Below are 24035 nucleotides of genomic sequence, written 5' to 3'. Positions count from 1 at the left end.
GAAAAACAGGTAACAATTTTAGGAAGCAAGATAAGCATCATGTAAGTTTGATGAATCAGAAACCCTTTTTTAAAAGTATAGTATTAAAAGAAAGTTAGCATCCAATTAAATATAATAATTAACATGCTGAGCCAAATTAAATTTCATGTTTTGCTGAGTTTAGTTTAAAAGGTTAAACATACTTTGGAGTGCAATGCATTTTAAAAACTGAAAGCTGTTTTCCGCACAAGAAGAGCCTGAGAAACAAGTTGGAAACAGAATTAACAAACTAAAGTGAAGGATTCTTAGATGAAAACCTTAGTGAAAAAATCCATCTATTAAGCTCTTAAAATACTTTTTGCAGATCAGAAAGTGGACACAGTTAAAAGTTTTCTTTGTAACTTCAAAAATTTCCAGTCAGAACAGCAAGGATGACGAAAAACTAAGCCAAGTTGCAATGTATATAAATTTAAGGAACTTGCATCAAAGAGGCTGTTTTGAATCCGGCTTTATGGAATTCCTTTCACAAGCAGATGACATTTTACAGTCTCTAACAAAGAACGCTAGTTCTTGTTAATATCCATAAAATATAAAAACTGCTAAATAGTTTACATCATTCTATCACAAAATGATTCACAAGTACAAGAATTTGTTCCTTACGAATCCTGAGCCTTTTTCCAGCACAGATCTTGAAATATGAATGTGAAAATTCAAAAAGCCATAAACAGTTCTTGCATGTTATAACTCCACTACTACTCTGACATATCCATGACACTAAATAAAATTTTTTTTGTCAAATTTCTTAACAGCTAATGTATCAAAATAAGGATATCAATAAAGTAACATGTTATACTACATTCAGACATATATGAAGTCTCTCAAATCCAATTATTCCATGAAATAGAGTATAATTAAATTTATACAGATGTACCAGCTGCCCTTCTCATGCTTCACTCACATCTTGGAATCGGTTTAACGTTCTGATAGAAGAGAAGAAATCAGTACCAGCATTCTTATCAGTAATCAATCAATTCTGTGAAATGTATTTGACACAGATTTTACTAATGAGCATACCAAACAACACAGTAGCAGATAGTTAGACTCTGCAGAAACTTCAAATGATGAGGTGTAAACACTCCTTTTCCTTCTTGCATGTCTAAATCTCATTCATTCTAAGATCAGAACTGTATCAGAGACAGTGGAATGGCAAGAAGGATAGAAATGTGCATGCAAATCTTGAAGAACACTAATTTCAGAGAAATAATCTCTTTTTGGGATAGAATTTCCTCACATACATTCTAACACTGGATATCACAAAGCAGTGATACTGCTCAAATCATTTGGCAAACTGCCTCACAGCTAAACAATTCCATCACTTCCCTTCCAAAGGCTACAAAAGGTAGCAAGAATCCAGACACTTAAGAGAGGAATGCCCAAATTCCCAAAGATGTATAATTAGATACCACAGAAAAAAAGGTATTGGATTGCAGGATATTTCAAATTGACTCTTCAGGAAATCTTGAACCACAGGATGTATGAACAGAGGCAAAGTAAACTGTAAAGTGGTACGTATATTCTATGGAACTCCCCCTTTCTGTCAGGCGGCCCACTTGTCATTTATCTAGCAAAAATATCCCCCTGGTGGTCTCAAACAAAACAGTAGTGAGTATACTACTCTGAGAATCTGGTTCAGAAAGCACAGTATGTCCACTCATTAGACATTCCCTGTGAGTGGCAAAGAGACAGCCAGATAGTAGAATAATTTTAATTTGGAAGGCACTTACAGAAATCAACTAGTTCAACCCCCTGCTCAAAGCAGGTCAAATAATTCAGTTGCTCAGGGCAATGTCCAGTTGAGTCTTGAACCCTTCCAAGAATGGAAATTCCACAAAATCACACAGTAATCTGTTCTTGGTTTCCTGGGTAATCTGTTCCTGGTTTTGACCACTCTCAATGTAATTATTTTTTCCTAATATCTAATCAGAATTCCCCATGTTCCAACTTGAGTCTGTTACTTCTCAGTCTATTGCTTTGCAACTCTGATAAAAGTCAAGCTCCTCTCTTTCTGTGTCTTCCAAGCAAGCATACAGAAACTGCAATGACTGGAGGAATTTGTTGATAAACTGACTTTCATCTGAAGGAATGTGCTGTATTGCAAGGCCCAAGAAGTGAAGTTTGGCATAAGGCTTTGTGAATATACACATCACAGCATGTTTCAGATAAACAGTGATAATTTCATTACATAGTGGGTTGTCAAGCTGTCAGTGGTTGAAGCAAAGCTGATGGTGCAATGAACCTGTCTGACAAAATATAGACCGTCACAGAATGAGTGTGATTTCTCTCATGAGATCCGTGGACTGTTTGGGAATGAAATGCAACTACTTGACATGAACAAGATGACTGAGACCGTTAACGAGAAACATCTTACATTTGGCGAGGGGGGGAGGTGGTGCTGGAAGAACAAGAGAACCTCAACAAATGCCACACTAAGGGAACAAAGACATTCATCTCATTCCTCTCTAGTGAAGGTAGCCTGGAACTATTGCCAAAATCTTAATAAATACACAGTCATAGTGTCTCCAACATTGCATGATTTTATAGCTACAGGGATTAGGTGTTCAGTAGTTTAAAAAATACCAATCAGCCTCCCTCCAGAACTGCTGGTGGCATGTTGATTGGGATTGTCATCCTGAAATTGGACTTCCTCAACTAATATATCTGCATAGTCAAAATCAGTAGGTTTCCCCTTGGAGCAAGAAAGTAGCTAAGTCTAAATCCTTTTCACCAAAAGGTTGGTGACACCAACTATCCATGGTTATGTTGCCCTGAGCTCCACAGTGTGTAGATAGAAGAACATCAGTTTTTATTCTAAGCCCTTTTCCTTTTCATAGGCCATTCTCATGAAGTTGTAAATCATTGAGGCAGAAAAAAATAAGGTGAACATGGTAAGGTTGCAACAATAAAGAGAAATAGAAACTTCCGCATAAATAAGTCAATTGCTTCTGTGCCAGTTTTTAAATCATCACAAATAGGTTATATTAAGAATAATCACAATAGAGAGAGTCAGAAAGTTACCCTGTAATATGGGAATAGAAAGTAACAAATTAAAATTAAAGTAAAGCATTCTACAGGTAAATGTAAAAAGTACAGCCAGGAAAACAGATACAATCAATTCTTTTACCTGTTTCTCTGTGAGAATGACTCTGCCTAAGAGTTGATTTTCAAGACCTTTCATCGTCACAGTAAAGTCAATTATGGAGGTTCGAGCACTAATTTCAGGAGAGTAACACGGATTTGACAGTTTTGTAGTAATGTAAAGTCTGAAGCCATCCATAACATCTACTTCCTTATCACCAACTTTCACCTTAAGAAAAGTATTAAAAAGAAGTCTTGAGATATCAAGAACCAGTACATACTCTTTCAGATAGTTCATATAGGAAAAAAGGCTACATTTTTTTGTTTAAAGGCATAAAAATACAGTTTTAAATTATACATCTGATGCAAACAATTTGCTGAGAATACCTACGGACCACTTAAAGTAGCCCATTCACAGATTATTTCAATTTTTTTGAATTGTCATAAGGAATATGATAAGGAACTCTATACATTAAATATATTGAGTTTTTGTGATCTTAAACTCTACTTTTTTTTTTGTATTAGCATTAATCAAATTTAAATTACTTTACTTTTTCATAGTCCTATATTTAGTAGGAGTTATTTTGCTAAGGGCAAAGGGGGGGGGAGGGAAGAGAAGGGGCATTTCCACTTGTTTACTCATTTGTTTTATTTTTACCTTGTTAGCTGAACCTGTTTTAATGATGTTTCTTTCCAAAACATTATCCAGTGCTGGGTCAAGCTCTTCTCCGACATCTTCTACTAAGAGAGGCCTTCCCAAAGAAAGGCTGTCTTCTAAATGATTTCTAAAATACTTGTGATTCAAAGAAGTGATCTAAAAATATAAAAAGATCTATATATTATGATATGACTAGTTAACGAGCTTTATGGTTTTTTAATATTTATAAATTATTTCATTTTATTAAAATTACTGCAAAAAACAATGGTCTGATGAGTAGACTGGTATTAAGGTGAGAATTGTGACCACAAGAAAAGGTAGCATCAAATTACCATATTCTCTCTCAGATCTCATAAAACTAAACTTCTATTTTGCAGCTGCAAAAGTAGAAGCAAAGCAGCACTGAGCACTTGCAGTTTTTACATCCTATGAGTGCAACTACTCAAGAATTTCACAGTAAAAATTCACAGGGACCTTTTAGCACCTTCCATTTTATCCTGGATAACATCTCCAAGTCAAACTCCAGCAGGGTCAATTCCAAGACCAGGGCTCTTCCGGTTTGTTTTTTTTTCTCCTTGAAAATTAGGTGGTTACATCGAACAAGATCTTAAACAGTCTTTGCTTTAAAATGTAGTCCTTAGTATAACCATGATTAATTTTTAACATGTGCACAAAGCACATTCAGCTTAGATTTTAAAAACACTGGAAACAAACTAATAATCATTTTTAACATAACTAGCTAGGCATCCATTTAAGGGTTCCACACCAAGATAAAAATCAACATTAAACTGGTAGCAATACTTTCAGAGCCACTCTATTATCACCCCTCAAGCTCCTCTTTATGGTTTTCAGGCATCTTTTTTTTAAGGTGGTTTATTGGTGTAATCATAATTGTAGAAAGTAAGGACTTTCTTTCTCATACTTTCGTGTTTGCATTGAATTGGTGTTTCTTGCCCTAGACTGTACATTGTGGTACTACTGTCTTCCCTGTATACTTGCAGAATACTTAGCATCTGACCTCCATACTAAGAAAACAGAAATTAAAAATAATTTCTGATTAAAAGGTGATAAAAATATCATGCTATGAACCTTGATTTTAAACATTTAGATGAAATTGTAATAATGAACTAGTTGATGTTTTTTTCCTAACATTTACAGTATTCTGCAAACATATTTATTTATCAGACATTGCCCATCCAGCCAATTTCCCACAGTTTATGTTTCATTAAAATAAATTCATTAAAAAAATGGAGTCACTGGTGCTAATAGGCTTCAAATGTACACATTCATATCTAGTCAAATTTCAAGTGTAACAAAATATATCTGAGATGTCCTTTATATCCAGACTAGACATTTTATATAAACGGCATTTGCTAAGCATTATGTGAATCACTGAATTGTAATATTTTGTAAGCTAAGAGTTTCTAGGGATTATGAAAGCACCAGCATTTCTATTACCTGAAGTTCATTTCTGCCTTCCTTATTTTTAATCCAAATTTTACCCTGTGCCTGTGGATCAATTAATAAAGGATAACGAGATGCTTTAGTGACAATGATTCCATTCTGTATGGATAAGTCATCATTTGGCAATCCTTGCAGGTTCCATTCACTTATAGTTGGAACATCAGTCAACATTTCTATGAGGTTCAAGTTGTAACAAAAGGGTATTTTTCGGCTTCTCATTTCCTTTTCCCAGTCATGCAATAGCAGACTGCGGAACTCTTGGTTAAAAGGACCAGAATAGGACAGAAAAGCTGTAGCCAAGAGTACATCACCTTAAAGAGAAAAAGGAAAAAAAAAAAAGGAAAGAAAAAGAAGCATTAAGACTTTTCCAATTCAATTAATGAGTGAGCTGTTCCCTTCCCTAATTGTTACGTTTTAGCTGGTAACCGAAGAACATACTTTGAAGCCTAAAGAAGGCAAATCAGCCTTTTTCCCAAGGCTCATGACATTACAAGAAAACACTACATTTTAGTAGATGTCATGTTAACTTTATCCTTAGAATGCAACTTTAGGAATTAAGAGATGGGCATCTGGCAGCTTGCCAAGGTCAACCGAACACACCCCCCCCCCGCCACTATTCCAAACACTACATCCTGCACAAGCAGGACATGGAAGAATAAACTTACTAATAAAATTCCATCGTTTCCTTGCACAATCATGAGAACAGGCTTAAATAATATTTTTGGGGGGAGAAAAAAACCTTTATTTACAAGTACTAATTCAACTAAATTAATTGTAAATCAATTACAAGTACTAATAATAAAAATTGTAACAGCGACATTATGAAGGTATTAAGTGTGACAGGTTTTAATCTTCTGTTCAGCTTCAAAATTTTCCCCCTAAAATTCATGACATGCTAGGTTGGGGGGTTTTTGTACCTCTGAAGTAAGAATGCAAGATTCAAAGTGGAGAAGATATGATACTTTTATACTGAGCCTTAATACTTTTTAGACATTTTCAAGTTATCTATAAAAAAACCCTGATGAATTTGGGGGAGGGTAACCCACATTTTTAATAAGTTAATACACATATACATATTATACCAGCAAATAAAATACAATCTAGCTACTGTAATACAACTTATACAAAAATATCTGATTTTTACAGCCTTTCAAGGCAAAAGTCAGAGCAGAAACTTCATCCCACAGTAAAGGAAAAGATACATTTCATTTATTGACCTAACTAATAAACTAATTATTTATTACAAAGTATTTTAGTTTACAAGTGCAAATTTATAAAATAAAAATTAACTTCTAAGAAACAGAAGTTTCATGAACATTAGTAGCTGCCATTAAAAATATTGATTTCTACATATAAATGTCAGTGCCTGAATATCAGTCTTCCCCTCTTCCATGTGTATTCTCAGTTATACGCAATTTATTGGCACTTGTTAATATATCACTCCCTTTGGACCCACAAACATCAGTCAGGTTAAAACATTGGTGTCCCAAATACGTTTCACCACATTCACAAAGTCCATTATCTTTTTTTTAAAAAAAATATGAACTTTAGCCTCATATTGTATTTTTCACCTAACAGTGCTTTAGCAAGGGAATTAAAACAATTATCCTAATTTTAGCAACAAGGATCTAAACTACAAAGGAAAAGCTTTATACTTCAAATGTTTTCAGTTTCACTGCCCATTAAAACTCAAGGAACTCAGAAGTTCAAAGGCGTGGACGCAAACTTACCAACTAGCCTCTTGGTTTGCACGGCAAACTCTTTACTCTGTTCTGTCCACCTCTCTTTTTCACCTGCCAAGCCACTTATAAGACTTGAGGCAGTTTGCATTTTATGTCGGCAACGCTCAGCATCTTCCAGCAAAGTCTAGAGAAAACCATACACCAAGAAAAATGGTTTACAGTCATGCATCTGATAGGCCAGAAGGATCTCTATATCTAATAAAAACAGTCAATAAACGACAGCTTAAAAATATATTCTCAAACGTTTGTATCACCATGGAGAGAAGGAGGGAAAGTCAGATGGAAAAAATATATCAGGACAAATTATCAACATCTGTCAGAAACAAGATTCAACTTCTGAATATTTCTGTTCTTAACTTTCATTTTGGCCTAGTTGTTAAATAATATGTAAAATTCCTGATACCTATTATTTCTGGGGTATTATACCCAGAATTTCAAATTATACACAAATATACCTTTTCAGGAGGTAGGAGGGAAGAAGGGAGATGATTAGTGGCAAAAGAGAGAGGTAGGAATCAAAGAGACAGTATCCAAAAAATATCTATCTCTTATCTGCTGTCCATCAACATCCTATTCAAGGAATAACGGTGAAATTGAAAGAATGTATTAAGTATTCCTTAAAATAAGGGTAGAAACTACTTTTCTGTGAAGAGCAATTCACCTGTTTTTCTCTCATTGCAGTCTCATACTCTGCCTGCACAATATCTAGTTCTTCTTGCTTGGCTCCCAGTTCTTCTTGAGCTTTCTGCAGATCCAGCATAGCAGCGTTTAGGCGATTCTCCTGAATTGCTAAATTAGCCTATGGAGCATACAAACATAAAAGTGTATTCACACATAGTGAATGCCAAAGCTCTTGCTATAATGTATTTCAAAAAGTTTTCCTGTACTGCATTTCCAAATAAAATTCTTCTTTAGAGATTTTATCATTCAGCAAAACTTATTATTTGAATTTTACAACATGCTAACTTCCTATTGCAGATAGCTGCAGTTAAGCAATTGGTTTAACAACAATTATAAAAAAATAATTAAAAAAATTTCTGGGAATACCAGTCATTCTTCATCTGACACAAAAGTTAGTCTGACCTAGCTTGCAGAAGAGACTGACACCAATAGAAGCCTATTCGATATCTTCAACCAATATGCTTTGTCTAACTACAAATCTTACTTCCCTCTTGGTCTTTGCTATTGTAAATACAAGCTATTCTGTGTTAGAATCATGCTTGACCATGTTCTTCCTGACTTTCATTCTAAATATTTGGGCCTGTTTTTCTCTAAATAACACTGATGAACAGTCTCTGTACAGTCTGCTTATGAACTGAGATCTGGAACATTAAAAGAACCAGATCGAGGGGTTTTTTTCCTACTTAATCCCTAATTAAAGTAAAGCAACTGCAGTACTGAATTTAACAAGATGACAAATGTTTCAACCCCATTCAGAAGGTGTCCAGAGGCATAAAACTGCACAATCTCTTTCATAGTTTTGACAACTTAAAAGTGCAAGTACATTTAAAATAGATTTTATTGCAGAATTCCAATGTTCAAGAGAATCATTTCCTAGAGAGACAAGCACCAGCTCAAATAAAGCAGATGGCATTTCCAGCAGATTAAATTCTCAAGTGCAAACAGGTGGGAGGAGAAGGAGAAAAGAGTGTTTGTGAGTGACTAATAGACATACCTTTAAGGGTAATACTTCTCTGTTGATGGAAAAAAATACAGCCATAACTTTGGTCCACGAGCAAAGGCCAGCAACATTCCCACATACTCTCTTAGCTGTCTCGATGTTGTAGTCCGCCATTTCAAAATAAGGGCTCAAAAGTTCTACCACTTCTTCATTAATTGTGTCCTTTGGAAATTGCTAAAGAAAAATTTAAAGAGTGTAATACACATAATGTATGTAACAAATGCAAAATATACACGTGTTTTAGAACACACAGAACACTATGAAGAACATAAGTGTTACTGACAACTAATACGAAGGTCTTTGTCTCATGCATCTTTGAGAACTTTACAAAGTCATTCAGCTCTGTTCTATATTCTTACAAAATGGAAAAGTTTGCCTTCATTTATGATCTTTGCTATCTTACACTCACTATTACCATTACACAGCTAATTGTTGATATAAAATATCACTAATATCCTGCTGGAAGTTTCCTTTTGCTTAAGACAGAATAAGTGCCTTAGCAATCTTCAAAAAGAAAAGGAAATGCTTAGCTCTGGTTCATAAACATACATTCCACAAAACAGCCAGCTATCTTATCCTTAAATTACTTTATTTCATTAGTGGAATGTATTTCAATTTAAAGAATTTATTTTGACTCTCTCTTTTCTCCAAAAAACATATTTTCCATTTTTCCTTCTCAAAAGCTCTCAGTTTTCTCCCTCAAATTTATTTGCAAGGTATAATGAAAGTCTATTATTGACGAACTTGAAAAATAGCTATTCCCTGAAGCACAAACAGGTTTAGTTATGCACAAGCAAAATGAAAGGTTGAAGCCCTTCAGTAAATCAAAAATCCTTACAAGTAAATGCAATGTGAATATTACATAAATAACATCTATGGCACTACCAACCATACAAAGCTGGTCAAGCCATTTCCCACTAGATCAATGACAGATTAAGAAAACTCAAAAAGCAGAAATCAGTGATGATAACATCCAGTGGGGTAGGACAAGGTACCATTTATTCCAACTAGATGAACTGTAATATTATTAGTTTAAGTTATGAAAATGGATTTGTTTAGTAGTTACTCTTTCCATTTTCCTAGACCCATGCTATGGACATGAAACCCCCAAAATTTAAAAAATTCTGATTGTGTTCACCCTAATAATCAACTATTCTTTTGCAAGCCAGTGCAGAAGTTGTAATGTTGAAAATTAATGAAAAGTTAGATAAGAGAAAAAAAGATATTTTCTATCAGCTTTATTGAAACAGATAAGTAATGGCTATTCAAACTAAATGCTTAAAGCTTTGAATCATTTGTCATTGAAAGTAATTTCATTGCCTTATTTAGGAAAAACTACAATTGACTTATGACATGACTTTGCCAGAAGGATTCAAATTTATTTCATTATGACATACTTATTTTTAAGCCCTTAACATTTCAGATCTATTGTGTGTGTGATTTCCCTTGCACATTTGGTCTCCTATGAACACCAGAGAAAACATTGTCCCTTATTTTCCTATATTAAAAAAAAAAAATATGAAAAAGAAGGTTGCACAAGCACCTGTAGGTTCTGCAAGAAGTTCCCTGCTGTCATAAGTTTCAAAGATTCTTGCCACGATGGGACAGTACAGCGTTTTTCCTGATCAATTTTCACACTGTTCACTTTGCGCTGGAAGAGCAGTAACACACAGTCCATGATACGCATGATGAGGTGGGGAGGTCGTCCCAGTGTGCGCACAGTGGCAATGTCTGTAGGTTTTATTGTCTGTGAATTTAAAACAAAAGGTAAAGCAATTACTGTTATTGTTTATTCAGTAAGACAGAGCACAAGCTCACCAACAGTATTAATCCATGGGAGAAAAATAATTACTTATATTTTTATTTACTTTTACCTCTAAAAAGCATGAAGCTAAAAGGACCCTCCAACCAGATTTTCCCTACTAACTCCTATCAACTACTAGGAAACCTCAGCACAGCAGCACCTAACAACCTAAAACTACCATGTATGGTTTGGACAAAGTGAAGAGCAAAACAGAAACATCTTGACATTTTACCGATTTTTTTTCAAATGTATACATATTGACCAGGAACTGAGTCTTGAAAGGAAAATACATTCTGTTGACATCTAGCAAATGAAGGTGAATTAAGGAAACCAGTGAGAAGGCCTGATATATGTATAGATTTTCACCTTCTGATCCATCTTACTGGGAACATTCCTGGTGTAGAAGCAGGCCTGTGAGAAAAATACATTATAATAATGTATGAAAACCTAGGCCCTACTAATTAAGGACAAGTAAGCCTAGGGTGCAAGTCTAATACTGTAACTCACAACTCTACTGTAGTCATGATTCAGAAAGGATTATGAGACAAGTCTACTGAAGGTGTCTTCTTAGAGAAGAATCAATTAGAGCAGTAGAGCTTAACTGCACCACATACAGAGCAAAAAACACTGAACAGTAGTAACTGCTGATGGGCAGACATTCTAGAACAGGCACAACTCTGACTAGAAGCACTGCTTATCCACAGGCAGTTTAATCGGTTCAAGTACATTACAGTGGCAAACAGTAAGCAACAGGTTACTGCAAGTGCTATGACACCTTGCTTCTAGCCTAGCACACGCCTTACTGGGAATTCATGAAAGAAGATTTTAATTACTTGTGTCTATACTTCAGTAAAGGGATTGTAAATTATTGCAGATTATCCTTCTGATGGCCTTATGTTTCCCCTTATGTTTTGCTGCTCATTGGGTTCAGTGTGCACCAAATAATTCAGCAGAGTTTTTCCAGATATCTGCGTGGGAACTTTAACCAGTGTTTCTTAGTGACTGTTAGGAAATTCAGCCCAACCTTTTTTGCTAGCATCCAAATTGTGGCAAAATTGTTGCATTTAATTTCTATTTATTTATTTACTTACTTATAATCGTGCATTTAGTGTGCTATTTTTATTGCAGGGAAAAGTGCATTAACTTATTGAACTTTGACAATTCTTACTCAAACTTTAAAAAAACTAATTTCATTATATGTTTAGAAATGCTTATAAACTGCTCTGTACCTACCTGTCTCTTAACATAGCATTTACCAATCCTAAAATATGTAAAAAATTGAGTGAAATAGCTAACCACAAATTTATTTTTTCCATCTGGGTAGTAACCTTTATATTTATCAAATATTTTAATAGGCTTTTGTCCAAACTGCAAGCAGAATTCTACTATTGGAATCCCTAGATGGAAATTTGCAAACCTGTAATGATTATGAGATTCATTTTTTGAAAGATGCAGACTCATATAGAGAATTTTCTTGCTTAAGGGAGTTTCTGAATGAATGAAAGAATGCATGCTGAGAACACATATATACATGCTGATAGGTTTGCTTTCACGATAGTTTGCCGTTCTCCTTTAGACACAAGCAAAGCAACTTATAGAAAATGCAAGAATTTCAAAATTAAGTCCAGATACCTTTGCCCATTGTGAAGTCTCACAATAATGCTAGTGTAGCTTTTTTTATAATTGGATTTTCATTAGCACCCTACATTTCAAGAAGAGCAGTATTGTTTTGGTTCAGCAATTTTAGTCAAAGTCAAAAAGTAAGCTATAATAAGATGCAGGACCAAATACAGAACACTGGTGCTCTCTTTATACCTCAGACACTGACCAGTTAACATTGTTTGGGGCTTTTTCACTTGTCTGGATACTTGGCCACCACTGGGTTAATTGCTTTGTTGTAGCTTTTTTAACCTTTTTCCTATAGCTAAGTATCAGGATCTTAGGATCTGCTCTTATTCCACTCTTACCAGCTGTCATGTCATCAGCCAGCATTTAGACTTTTTCACTCTGCCCTTTAAGAATCACAGCAGTCAGAAATTGTTAAACATCTCTCCCTCGAAGTGAAGTCATACATTCAGAAGATCCATGAAAACTTTTCTATATTAGATTATCATGGCATTCCTTCAAATCAGTCTTTAACTGTCACAACTGCTGGCAGTCTCTAAAGTGGAAAGGAAAACTTTCCACTAAATCTACATAAAAACTTTTATTTATTGTTTTGAGGTTTTTTTCTTCTGAGGTTTTTTCTTCATTCTTCTCAGTTTCTTGAGATGCCAGGTCCCTGCTAGCCTCTGATAGGTATACTTCAAATTCCACTACTGCTGCTCACAGAAAAATGCCTTGAGGAACATTCTCATACAGTCAGCTGAACAGGCATTAAAAGAAAATATTACAAAAGATCAGCTAACATTAATCTTTGTTCATCTTAAATATATGGACAAAGTGTTATCATTCTATTAAAAAAGCTTTACAAAAAGAGTATTTTGAAAGAAATGAAGTCCCATGGTGAATGCTAGAAATATTGGTAATGCCACAATTCGTAGGAAAAAAAAATAATTTTTTTTTAAGACAGAAAATAGTGGACCAGCAAACCTATTCAAAATGCAATTTATTTGTGAAAACTTAAAATAAGAGGTTTAGATTTGGATGGAATTATAACTGGTTTTACATGGAAAGCACTTCTTCACTCTTTGCACACAAGCTGTTTAATAACAATATCGACATTCAGATCCTGGTCTAATATCAACCTGCAACACATCATATATCAATTACAGTTTCAAATAAAATTTAAAACTTGCCCTTGTCTGAAAATTGCTTATTTGCAGTTTGGTTCTTGCGAAAAAAAGGAAAAACTGAACCTAAACAGCCTCAAAATACGTATGTTTATTTGTGTACATTTTCTGTCAACTGAAGAGCTATGCAATGCACCTGCAATCTTATATTTCAAAGACACCCGTCTTCTTAGTAGTAAAATAATGTTATACATAGTCTAAATACTAACCTGTAAGGCTGCTTCTGCCTCTTCCAGAGCAGGCTTAGCAGCTTCTAACTTCTCTTCAGCAACGGCTTTGTCAACTGAGATACTGTCTACAATAGCTTGAGCTTTGTCTTTCACTTTCTGAACTTCACCCTTCACGTTCTCAGCAGCCTGGGCTTTTACTGTAACTTCTTTCAATACCTAGAATGTGAGTAAACCCATATGCCAAATATTAAAAAAAAAACTTAGTTAAAAGAATGTATTAATTTTTGTTGTAAAATTGTATCAGGTCAATTCCAAAACCAGAAAAATCAAACCAGATAACTTTCTCCAAGATCCGTTTTTTCCAACACTTCACTTTACTTGACTGATCTTTTCAAAATAGAAGAAATAAAAGGAGAAAAAAAAATCAAACAGCAGTACATTTTGAAGGCTGTACATACCATGTCAGCTTTTTCATTGGCAATTTGAAGTTCCTTTTCTTTTATCTCCAGCTCTCTGCTTAGAGCAGCCACTGACTCAGAGGCCTCTTTCAATTTTTCCAGTCCAGTATTTATTCTGGAGTTTAAAAACAAAATGAGAAGTACCTAAATCCCTATGTAATTTACACTCCATTTTCCAAATTATTCCACCTATAGAATGAATCACATCAATCTGAATGAACAGTAGCAAAAGATGTTTTACACCAAAAATAAAAATTGGACAGGAACTTTCACAAAAGTACCTGGTGTCTTCAGAATCAATAAAGTGAACAATAAAGTACATGAATAAAATCTGTAGCTTGAAATTTTACTGTATGTCTTTATCATTGCATAAAAATCCTATATGTTGGTTCCATATATGTCACTGTCCCTGTTGAGCTCCAAGCTGACACTCAAAGGACTGAGTTCTATACAACAGAAAGCATTTTCACTAAAATTCTGAGAACTATATCAAATTGCTATTTCTTCTTTGAAGAGGATACCGAAAAGAAACCAAAACAACCAAACAAGAGTAACAGAAAAATAGTATTGCAATAAGACTTCTCTAATTGAGCATTAAAATGCCTCTTCAACAGTGCTTTTTTTCTATCAAAAAGCAAGTCTTCACTTGGGACTTTTCAGGCAAGTTTAAGTGGCCTCTACAGAGACTGCTATTGCAACGGCTAAGCAGTACTTGGACAGCTGAACAAATACAGGTGAACAGACAAAGTTTAGCACCTGCCATACCATGCAACTAAGGTACAAAGGTTAAGTGAATCAAATTGGCATGCACGAACTAACCTGGTACACGCGAAGGTAGAAAACAGGACCAGACCCCACTGTTTTACAAGTCTTCACTCATAAGGTAACTACAGATTTCTAACTCAAATTGATTTTGGAACCAAAGAATGTTTCAAAATGAAATAAATAGTCTGAGTCTTTCTTAAAGGTTTCCAGCTCTTTTTGACAATCTTTCAAAATTGAGAAGACCATTTTTCTTAAGGGTGATACCAATTGATACAGTAAATGTTAATTTTACATTATAATTGAGTGTTTTTAACATGACGATATATCTGCAAATAGATCTCATTAGTTTAATAAAGGACCTGAAAAGAGGAATGAGTATGTCAAAATCACTTTAATAATCTACAATTATTTAAAAAAAAACCCAAAAAACTCAGCAGTCTAAGTGAGGCCCTATGATCACAAAACCAAAATCACCAAAGGTATTTCTTATATGTTCATATCAGGAGGACACAATTGTTCAGTAAGAAAATAAAAGTTGCTCTTTGGTAAATTAAATGCTATTGTGAATATATTATAAAATTACATGTAGATGTTTGTTGATGGCTGAGTTCAGGAACACACACAGACGATCAATATGATCCCGCAATGTCCAACTTATTATTTAAATGAGTTAACTTTTATACAGTTTAGTTTCTTCTGGGTACATGCTTACAACAAGGTGATTAGAGAGCTCAGTCTGTGCACGCATCTCATGCCTTCAGTTCATTGGATCTGAAGCTCTGTCCACACCGTCTGAGATCATTCTTGCCACCCAAAGTCCCTCCTATGGATCCGCCTTTAGGGGCTTTCTGAGATCCTACAGGTGTTTCTTTATCTCTAGTTTTCCCACAACTTTCTACTATAAACATACTGTTTTCTCATACCTTATAACTATAAACACACAGATAACAAGTATAAACTCACATAGTTTCACACAGTCTATAAGAATAAACATCACAAAGCTTGCAACTTCCATAGTAATGTCAAGCAAGGCCTACAGAAATGCAGGAGAAATTGTTCACACAGTCTTGCTCTCCCAACAGATGTTTTCTTTTACTCACTAAAAATACATGGGAATAATTTATATTCACCTCTTTTCCCACCACCCTAATTTTTTATACACCGCTACTCTTTTTCCCTCTCCAAATACATATAGTCTTTAACTTATATGGCAAGAGCAACTATAATACTTGATCAAGTTATACTTTTACACAATTTTAGGAATTAAAAAAAACACCCTTCTGCTGTGCAAGGAGACGAGCCATGCATTGAAATGAGACTTATCAGAATACACCTACCTGGGGAAGGAAACTACAGAAAGACAGTAGTAAACTGATTAGTTTACCTGTTTGCTAATGTTTGTACTTCAGCATGCTTTTCTTTGTATGTGGTTTTATATCCCTGAATAAAGGACAGGTAGGATTTGGGAGTCACATGTGTAGAACGTCTGTATCTTTGAAAGTAATCAGAACACTTTTTTGCCACTCCATCCTGGAATGAGCCCATACACTGCACAATTTCCCTCTTTATATCAGCAGTGCAGTCCATATCAAATGAGGACAGGAAATGTTCAGATACTTGAGAGAGAAAGAAAACCTAAATGTAAGTAAGTATTCAGGAAAACAGCTTACAAACAAGGCAGTACAAAACAAGTCAGCATGTATTACGTTGGCTTTCACCCAGCTTCTGAAATCTCAGTCTTCTTTACTCTTCACCATCAGTTTCTGAACTTTATTCCACACTTCTCAGTAAAAAGTACAGCCAAGTATCTGTCATTCTTTCACCTCCAAAGTGTGCAACCGCTTTTTCACTCTGAACCTGTCTAACTGCTAGCTACCAGAAACTGGGTAATCACAGTCTTCCTCTGTATGCCCTATCGCAGGCACAGTCACAAATAATCTCTTTCTTTAGTAGTATTTTTGCCTTCTTTACTAATGCCTTTAAGCCATGTTCAAGGGAAAATTTTCTTCAAACTGTGTTCAAAACCTTTCCTCTGTTAGAAATATTTCAATAGCTTAATACAGCAAGCTTTGAAGAAGAAAACATCTATATCGAATTTTAGAACCAAGTAAGTTTCTTCTGGCAAAATTCAATACAATTAAAATAACTAAATGACCACCAATCAGAAAATTACATATCTGCAAAGATAAAACCTACACATACCTGCCACTAGAGCATCCTTAGGCCACTGGCTGAACCAATCAATAGTGCATCCAGAAATGAGAGCAGGGAACTTCAGAGCTCTATTTCGGAATTTTTCACCTACTGGTGAAAAGCAAAGAACTACATGAAGGTTTTGACGGACTCTGGCCATGAAATAGTCATACACAGCCTCACTGGTTGGAGGTCTACGTGGATGTTGCTTTCTGAAGGAGGGTATGAGGTCATTAATGATCTCATCTACTTCATCCCGCGCAAATAAGTTGGACACCTTTGAGAAAAAAAAAGATTTTTCATGCTTTATGAGATGATATAACATAGAATATATAGCATAAGGTACATTAAATACCTAGCATTGTGGGAGGGGACATACATCTCAGACCCTGACATTATTAGGATCCACCCACTCCTTTAAACTACAACTTTTGCTGAAATTATTCCATTAAACACACTGAAACTTAACTTGCTCTAAATGTAAAACCCACTCTCCAATGGCTTTGATTTCTTTGTATTCTAATAACTAGTTGTAATTACTCTGAAACATAACCCTGAATCAATAAATAAATAAATAAAATCAATAAAACCAATCCCATCCATTCTGGACATAAATTGACCATACAAAAACTAAATGCTAATGAGGTAGTTAATTTAACAGACAACCTTTTAAAACATTAGCGATGTTCCCCAAGTTTCAATTTTTTTTTAAAGCTATTCTCTTGTCCCTGACAGCTTGTCTTACTCTAACCTAGTATAATACATTGTCTCCATTTTTAAAAATACTCCAATGATAAAAAGCACTTGAGTTTTAGTTTCTGAAAGTGTTCCCCTTGACATATAAAACAATAATCAAATAAATGTAGTTATTTTACTTTAGAATTATACATTTTAAAAAGGAGAAGGCATCTTACCTCTCCTGATGATAAGACATTGTTCAAGTATTCCAAGAAAGACTCATCTTTGATGTCATTGTCTGTAAAAAGAAAACAGATGCCTTTGCCTTGCAGTCCTGCTGTTCTGTATAAGAGTTTCAGATCTTCCACAAAGTTTAAAGTGTTGTATGATCTATGAAAAAAGAATAGTTGAAAAAATATTCATTCCTTTTTTAAAAAGTCTTCTGATTAAAAGAAAAAAAACCCAAAACCAAAAAACCAACAAGTAAATTTAAGTAAGAAAAAAATCTCTTGGAATTTAAGGCAAAAAGCTGCTTATTTCAGATAGATCCTCTCATGAGAGCCTCACCAATATGCATTCCTACATGTGAATCTAAAATTTCTTCTGTAGTCAACATAGCTGCAAAAGATTTAAAATCATTTAGCTTCTCTAGAATTACATCGCATTTGAGTGCCAAAAATATTTCCTGATCATTGGCTTGTCCTACAGACACTTTGGGAGGCTTTCATTCTAAGTCATTCAGAGAAGCATTTATAATTTTTTGTTGTTTTTATATATAATATATGTATATTATATATACATAATTTTTTTAATTTATTTATCTTTTGTGAAATATTTCAAAAGAAACTACATTGGGTTGAATAATATGACAAAATATACTTGAAAAAGACAGTCAAAATACCAACATATACTGACAATCTACCAAGTAGATCTTCCTACCAAGGGCAGGGATGAGGATTCAACCTCCTCACATAGGCAGCATGTCAAATATTATAATATAAATTCATAAAGGCATTATGGATAGATACCACTTTCAGGACAGTTTAATGTACTGTGTAAAGACACAAAGATAACTTGAACTGCCAATATTCCTTCTCATTCTGTGAAACATATGAAACAGTTTACTACTGCAAAGATGGTAAAAGTTCAGAATTATTGTAGAAAATCAAGCAAATGTAATAAGTCTCAAAGGATATTCATGTCTTTCCACTCTATGTAACAGTACTTAGACTACAGTAAACTTGTTTCTTTCACTGCAGAGGCTGGGAACCTGTTTCATTTACAGGAAGAGTTAAAGCACAAAGTACTTATTTACTTTAATTTCAATTAATGCTCACCTTGTTAACACTATCTGGAACATATCATAGCCAGCTATGAAGGATGCCAGTCTTGTCAAGCTCTGCTTTCCTGAGCCACCAACTCCAACTAAAAGAGCGTTTCCACGAGGAGTGCGAATCACACGAGAAATCTGTGTAATATACCAGTCATTTATTGCTACAGTGTGTAAAAGTTACACACCCAAAAATTCTATGCTACTGCATTAATAAAGTTACATTATCAATTAAGTAAAAAATGGAAATTTTAAGGTTTAATTAAGGGATTCTATATTACTATTCATATATTTAGTGGATATTTGTACTTTGCAATATTTTCTGTAAGCTTTCCAAATAACATAGCAACCACTCGATTCCATCAGTGTCAATGTTCGTTTATCAGTAGAATTGCATCTCACACTTCCACAAAGTAGAAGTAAATCTCAGCTGTGATTTCTTAGTGATGTGATATCACAGCATGACAGATTATTAAAATTGGGAAGGAAATAATAACTTCCCCAACACCATGACCGCTGGCTAACTTTGGTAAGACTCATCCAGGTCCTTTCATTGTGACCAGAAAGACAAGATGTCCTAGGCATATTAAATTCAGGACAAACAGTCTTCAGTATTCTCTGCAGCAGGTGATAATACTGCCTTTATAATCAAACTTGTTAAGCTTCTCATTTACTTGACTGTGAAAACACACAGTATCAGTATGAATATTTGATCACAGTGAAACATCTCCTGATTAGAACCCCATTTCTTTCCCACTTTATTATTTATCTTTTAAATCAAAAGGCAGCAGCTACCAACTACTTCAAATTTCCCTTCAATTCAGGACTATGCAATGTAAACAAACAGATCCTTTACAATTCAGAGCAAAAAGATTTTCAGAGTTAATTATGAACTGCATGCAGCACCTGTCCCACTGTCCACAGCCAAAACACAATGCCATGAAACATGGAAACAGGTAGAAGATATTACCTGATGCTGAGAAAATATGTCCTTATGCACAGGAGACAAACTTGCTGCAAGCCCATCAGCTGCAAGAGGGCAGATACAGTACCCAGAAGAGCCCACATTAATACCTAGAGCAGCACAGAGCCAGCTGCCTCTCAAAGGCACAATAATACCAAACATCTGGTTGGCAGCTGGACCCTTCTATCAGAGCAATGATGCAGGGTATTGGCTTCTGTTCTCTTTATTATCTTGAACATCCCTTTTATAACGCTAGAATTCCATCATGTCAATAAGCAACCTAGCATACCTCTTTACTTGCCTTTCCTCTAAATTACTTTTTTTCAAGCTATTAAAAACAGTCATGCCAATTTTCCTCAATTTTAAACCCATTTATTTTACATATTGAGTGTAAGGTACTTGTTATTTTTCATAGGCTAATGTTTTATAAGAGAAGATAAAATCAAGTATGGAGGTTTACTCTAAGCATACTTAGTATTTAACTGGAGAAAGAAAATTTAATTTGCACATCACCCTTGAAATATTGCTGATCATTTCAATTATGGTTATTAAATCTTTTCCAGGCAGAGGCACACAAGCCATAAATTGGAAGCTTTGTTCTCTATTTAAGATATCTCTCAGCTTTAATTCATTCAAGCCTTATTACAAAAGCTCAGATTAGGCATTACCTTAGCTATGCTTATCCAGCTTTCTCTTAGAAGCTGTCTGAAGTCTACACAGTTGTTTCTGCTTTCAAGAATATGGAATCAGAGAAGCACTACATATTCATTTTATCCAAGTGAAGACTAATATAATATTTCAGGTAGATGGTATACCATCTAGCTACCCAAAGAAGAGATTCCTAATAACAGTCTTCAGTGAAGAAAAAAAAAAAGCAGAACATCACCCATTTTGCAGAGAAGACCTTAGAAAGAAAGGGACTAATTTTGTGAAATTATAAGAATCTCCCGCAGAATTTTGAAAACTGCAGATGCAGTGTGTTTGCCAACTATAATTAAATTTAAATTGTTTTGATATTTAATATATTGAGGGGGATGGTACAATTTCATATTCAGTTCTTAATAATTTATTATAAGAAACACAGATAACCTCACTATACAACCGAGACAATGGGGGGGTTAGTGTACAAAAAAGAAAAAAAGGCTTTCCTTTGTATGAGGCCTACGCTGTGTGGACAATTGTATCAAGCTGTGTTGTGCTAAAAGTTATGTTCAGGTCCAATCCATAGTCAAAGGAATTTTAAAAGTAGTGAGCATACTGTGGATCTACAAAAGAAGTTTGGACTACATTTATTCCTGCTCTGCTGCATGTACTCCTTCAGAAGCAACCAATTATGTCTTAACCTGAATTTCATTTGACTCATTCCAAAGAGAGGAAGGGCTCTCAGAAGAATTAACAAGAAAGGTTGAAATAGAGTTAGAATAGATAGCACCATGATCCCACCAGACATAAAAGATAGATATGAAAGAATAGCTCCATCCAGTGCATTTTCCAAAAAGTTTTTAATAGGTTTTAATACCTAGTCACAGAGTGATAGATCAAATATGTCTTGGCAATAAATTAGTTGCTTCAGTTTTAGAGGTAATTTACCTTGACTCATGCATACCTCTACTTACAGGAGGTGAGGGCAAATGGACAACAACAAATGGCAATCCAGCAAGACTGTACCTTAACTAAATGAACCATAGCATCCTCGAAGAAAACCATGTCCATTCCAGTACCACGAACATTCTCATTGTATATTTGTAAAAACTTATTTAAACAATTCCGTAGCTGATGAAATGAGGAAATTGGCTCATAGATTTTGGGAATATCTGATTTAACTTCCTCTGGTTTTTCAGCTAGAACAAAAAGCAAATAACAAAACCTTAGCAGCTTAAATAATTGACAAAGGCTCTCTTGGGGCTAAGTAAGTGAAAATAATTAGAAGTCTCACCACACAGAATCAGGCTTATTATACATAATATTATATATTAGATGTACATGCAAGAGCGCTGAGTACACTCTGCCTACAAGGCATCAATGTAGAGAAGACTGAAATATAAGTCAGAATACATAATACAGAGAGAGAGTAAAGAGTGACCTTTAATGTGAATATTTATATCCACACAGAAAACATCATGTTGAATTGAAGTATAAATGCAAAATGAAGAATGTATCTCTCAAAATGCCTTGCCTTCCTGGTGACAGTTTAAATGTGTCTGCCCTGTAAGGCCCCTTTTTAGGAGGCCTAAAAGTTGATGTTTGAGCTATTTCACCTCAAGTCATTGTGTGTTTACCTCAGGGACAAATATGTTGTGCTTTTACAATCCAGAGATAATAGGAGTATATGCAAACATATCACTAACCTGAGCATAGGGCTATTTGAAACTGATGCCAAATGTAATTTTTTTATATATTTAAGAGCTCAGAAATCCAGATCCTGCTCTTACACTTCCACCATAATGGGCAAGACTTTGTCCCATTGTAAGGACAATTACAAACAAAATTGCACTTGTTAGTGTTTTTTCACTTAGAGCCAAAACAAGGGGGTTCTCAAGTCTCTGACAAACATACATTTATACTGCAGACAAAACATACCTTTCTACATGAGGGCCTCCTATTTTGTATTTAGATGAAGTTTCATGCTAAAAGGCACATTACAGGGCAGGCACATTTAAACTGTCACCAGGAAGGCAAGGCATTTTGAGAAACACATTCTTCATTTGCATTTCAATTCAACATGATGGTTTCTGTGTGGATTTAAATTTTTACCTTAAAGGTCAATCTTTACCCTCTCAATATGTATTCTGACTTATATTTCAGTCTTCTCTACATTGATGTAGTTTAGCAAGTTATTTAAGGATGTAATTGTTTACTTTCTCACACCAGTTTGCTTTTACTTCTATTTGATTCCTTTCAATCAAATATTTCCTATCCTTTAATCTCCTTTTCTCACTGCTTTTTGACTACTTCAGTTGTACAAGAAGAGATTCAAATGGCATTTGGCCATTCATGCCAGTCTTTTATTGCCTCCACTATCCATCACTAAATTGATGCTAACACAGATAATTGAATCATCCAATGGCTTAAATAATGACCGTCCCCTAAATTCAAACAACTGTCTTCTGTTCTTTTGCATCAACTAACAAATATGCTCAGGTCATTTAGTAAAGTCAGTGATACTGTGTTTTTGTTTGAAGGATATAAAGATATTGTTATAAGCCATATGGGTTATTCAAGAGATATAACTAGCATTCAGGAAAATTTGATTTAATAGTCATTTGTTATAAAATTATGTAACAGTTATTTCCTAAGAAGTATTGTATTAGCCCAGAGCCAGTATTTTTTACCAGATTTCTAGAGCATGGTAGCTATATTGCAATCCTTTATCTAGTACAGCAACCCCACAACTTCGAGTCATTCATACAACACTTCTTTGATCACTCTGGCAGTCTTGTCTACCTGCCACATAAATGTACCTGGAAGTAAGGCTCTCATATACAGGCAACCTGGATATAAATACGGAATCAGAAATCCCATTAATATAAAGATGTGCCACATCCATTAACACAGACTACCTTCAATGTCACTGGACAAAACAGACACCCTTACACATAAATTTATTATGCATTTTTTTAAAATATTTTTCTTAGCATCTGTGATTATCATATCCCTTCCCTATTCTTGTCATCTCCTTGGTTATCAGAGTCCATCATTACCAGTTCTTGTAGGTGTATCTCTCAAGAAGTCAACAAAGAATGCATCTATTTCATGACCCAGCAAAGCTTTAGTCTCTTCAAATTCCTCCTCGATGAGTTTTGCCACACTTGCATGAAACCAATTAACATCTTCCGCAGTTGTGAAACGATCAGCAATAACACACTTACATTCATGCTTCCACAGTTTTATCAGCACCTATATAAAACAATTGAATATCTTTGGTGAGGGAGATTCCACAATTTCTCTGGACAATCTCTTCCAGTGCATACTCACTCACATAGTAAAGTCTTCCTCATATTCATATGGAACTTCATATGCATCAGTTTATGTCCTATTGCTTGGCACCACCAAGAAGAGCCTGGTTCAATTCTCCTGACACCTCACTTTTAGATGTTTATACACACTAATGAGATCCCCTCTCAATTGTCTCTCTCAAGGCTGAACAGGCCCAGCTCCCTCAGCCTTTCCTCCTAAGACAGATGTTCCAGCCCCTTAATCATCTGGAGTGGGTCTGCTGGAC

The 24035-nt window shown here is 34.8% G+C and overlaps 1 protein-coding gene across 5 annotated transcripts in view; it reads right to left on the bottom strand.

Moving 5' to 3' along the window:
- Positions 1-24035, bottom strand: part of DNAH5 (dynein axonemal heavy chain 5) — a 115585-nt gene that overhangs the window by 20519 nt on the left and 71031 nt on the right. For all 5 annotated transcript variants that reach the window (XM_017829128.1, XM_017829131.1, XM_017829133.1 and 2 more), the window contains 15 exons: positions 23515-23710; positions 21482-21654; positions 18857-18987; positions 17756-17909; positions 16851-17118; positions 16033-16264; positions 13884-13998; positions 13465-13641; positions 10203-10406; positions 8654-8833; positions 7640-7777; positions 6967-7102; positions 5231-5547; positions 3773-3928; positions 3161-3343 (listed from right to left, as the gene is read on the bottom strand). In XM_017829128.1, the coding sequence (XP_017684617.1) occupies positions 3161-3343; positions 3773-3928; positions 5231-5547; positions 6967-7102; positions 7640-7777; positions 8654-8833; positions 10203-10406; positions 13465-13641; positions 13884-13998; positions 16033-16264; positions 16851-17118; positions 17756-17909; positions 18857-18987; positions 21482-21654; positions 23515-23710 (2760 nt within the window). The remainder of the gene's footprint in view (positions 1-3160; positions 3344-3772; positions 3929-5230; positions 5548-6966; positions 7103-7639; positions 7778-8653; positions 8834-10202; positions 10407-13464; positions 13642-13883; positions 13999-16032; positions 16265-16850; positions 17119-17755; positions 17910-18856; positions 18988-21481; positions 21655-23514; positions 23711-24035) is intronic.

This window comes from Lepidothrix coronata, unplaced genomic scaffold (genome assembly GCF_001604755.1).
Source record: "Lepidothrix coronata isolate B3197 unplaced genomic scaffold, Lepidothrix_coronata-1.0 Scaffold158, whole genome shotgun sequence".
In the NCBI taxonomy this organism is placed as follows: domain Eukaryota; kingdom Metazoa; phylum Chordata; class Aves; order Passeriformes; family Pipridae; genus Lepidothrix; species Lepidothrix coronata.
Note: the sequence above shows the minus strand (reverse complement) of the source record. Positions and strands in the feature narration are given on the sequence as shown.